This window comes from Plasmopara halstedii, assembly GCF_900000015.1.
Source record: "Plasmopara halstedii genome assembly, contig: Scaffold_816, whole genome shotgun sequence".
Lineage (NCBI taxonomy): Eukaryota > Oomycota > Peronosporomycetes > Peronosporales > Peronosporaceae > Plasmopara > Plasmopara halstedii.
The window spans coordinates 1,077,195-1,078,245 of record NW_020187732.1 but is presented as its reverse complement, the minus strand read 5'-3'; the positions used below and the strand labels follow the sequence as shown (position 1 = coordinate 1,078,245).

General features: G+C 56.6%; 1 protein-coding gene across 1 annotated transcript; it reads right to left on the bottom strand.

Annotated features, from left to right (window-relative positions):
• Nucleotides 1–138: 138 nt before the first annotated feature.
• Nucleotides 139–585, bottom strand: PHALS_14177 (Heterochromatin-associated protein HP1 and related CHROMO domain proteins; the record flags this gene model as incomplete). Its single annotated transcript, XM_024729932.1, has 1 exon — nucleotides 139–585. The coding sequence occupies one exon, from the start codon at nucleotides 583–585 to the stop codon at nucleotides 139–141; it is 447 nt and encodes a 148-aa protein (XP_024580260.1).
• Between the last annotated feature and the right edge of the window lie 466 nt (nucleotides 586–1,051).

The window sequence follows — 1,051 nt, the reverse complement described above, 5'->3', positions numbered from 1 at the left end:
TGCTACCGCGAGCTCTGTGTCTTCGACCGCAAGAGCTCAGGGCCACTGCTTGAGCTCAGCTCTTGGCCCTTTTACTTCCCTGGCTATTGCCGGAAAGCGCAGGGCGTCAAATGACGCGAGACGTCCTAATTTTTTTGATCAAAAGCGTCCACGGCGACTGGGGAAATCTTGCCGAAGTGGCGCCTCAAACTCCCACGGGTTTTCGGAGTCGGGATATCCCCGCCACTTCACCAGATATTGGGTTTGACCCTGGCGACGACGTCGTCCCACAAGACGTTCCACGTGATAGTGGACGTCACCGCTCGCATCGAGAAGTTCCGGCGGCGGGCGGTGATGACCGGGTCGACCGCCGTCCGGTGACTCGTGCTGCTCTTCGAGCCCTTGAAGACGAGGTCCTTCGTGATCGGAGATCCGCTGACCGTCATGCTGAAGTAGCATATCGCTGTGCGAACGCTCTTGACGATTAAAAGCACGTCGTGCGCCGGCTGCCTCGCCATGAGGACTACCGCGCTCTGTCGGAGCGACTCCTAGCAGTGGAGCAGGCGAATGCGTCGCTGCATGCAACGGTGGAGCGCGTGGAGCCATTAGAGATGGAGGTTGTTGCACTCCGTGCTCAGAACAAATTGCTGGTTCAACTTCTGGGTGGCCGAGGGCCCGTGGGATCCACTCCGGCGCCAACGCTTCCCCCTTCACTTGCGCCGGAACCCGGTACGGCTTGAGCAAGCCCACGTATAACACTGGGTGGGTGCGCATCCGTTTCGGAAGGTTCAGCGTATACGCTAGGCCCCGCTTGGCCACAACCTTAAACGGTCCGATAAAACCGTGGACGAAGCTTCACCCGGAAGATAGCAGAGGCTGCATGTGTAAACAGGATTTTTGAATTTAATAAAACCAGGTCCCCGACCTTAAAGCTTTCCACTTTGCCTCTTCCTTTATCATCTGCATATTCTTTTTGCAGGCCTTGGCTTTCAGCCATCGCATCGCAAACGTGTCGTAGACAAGAAGTCTTCGACTTCTTCACGGATGGTAAGGGGCTGACATCAGCTAGCCA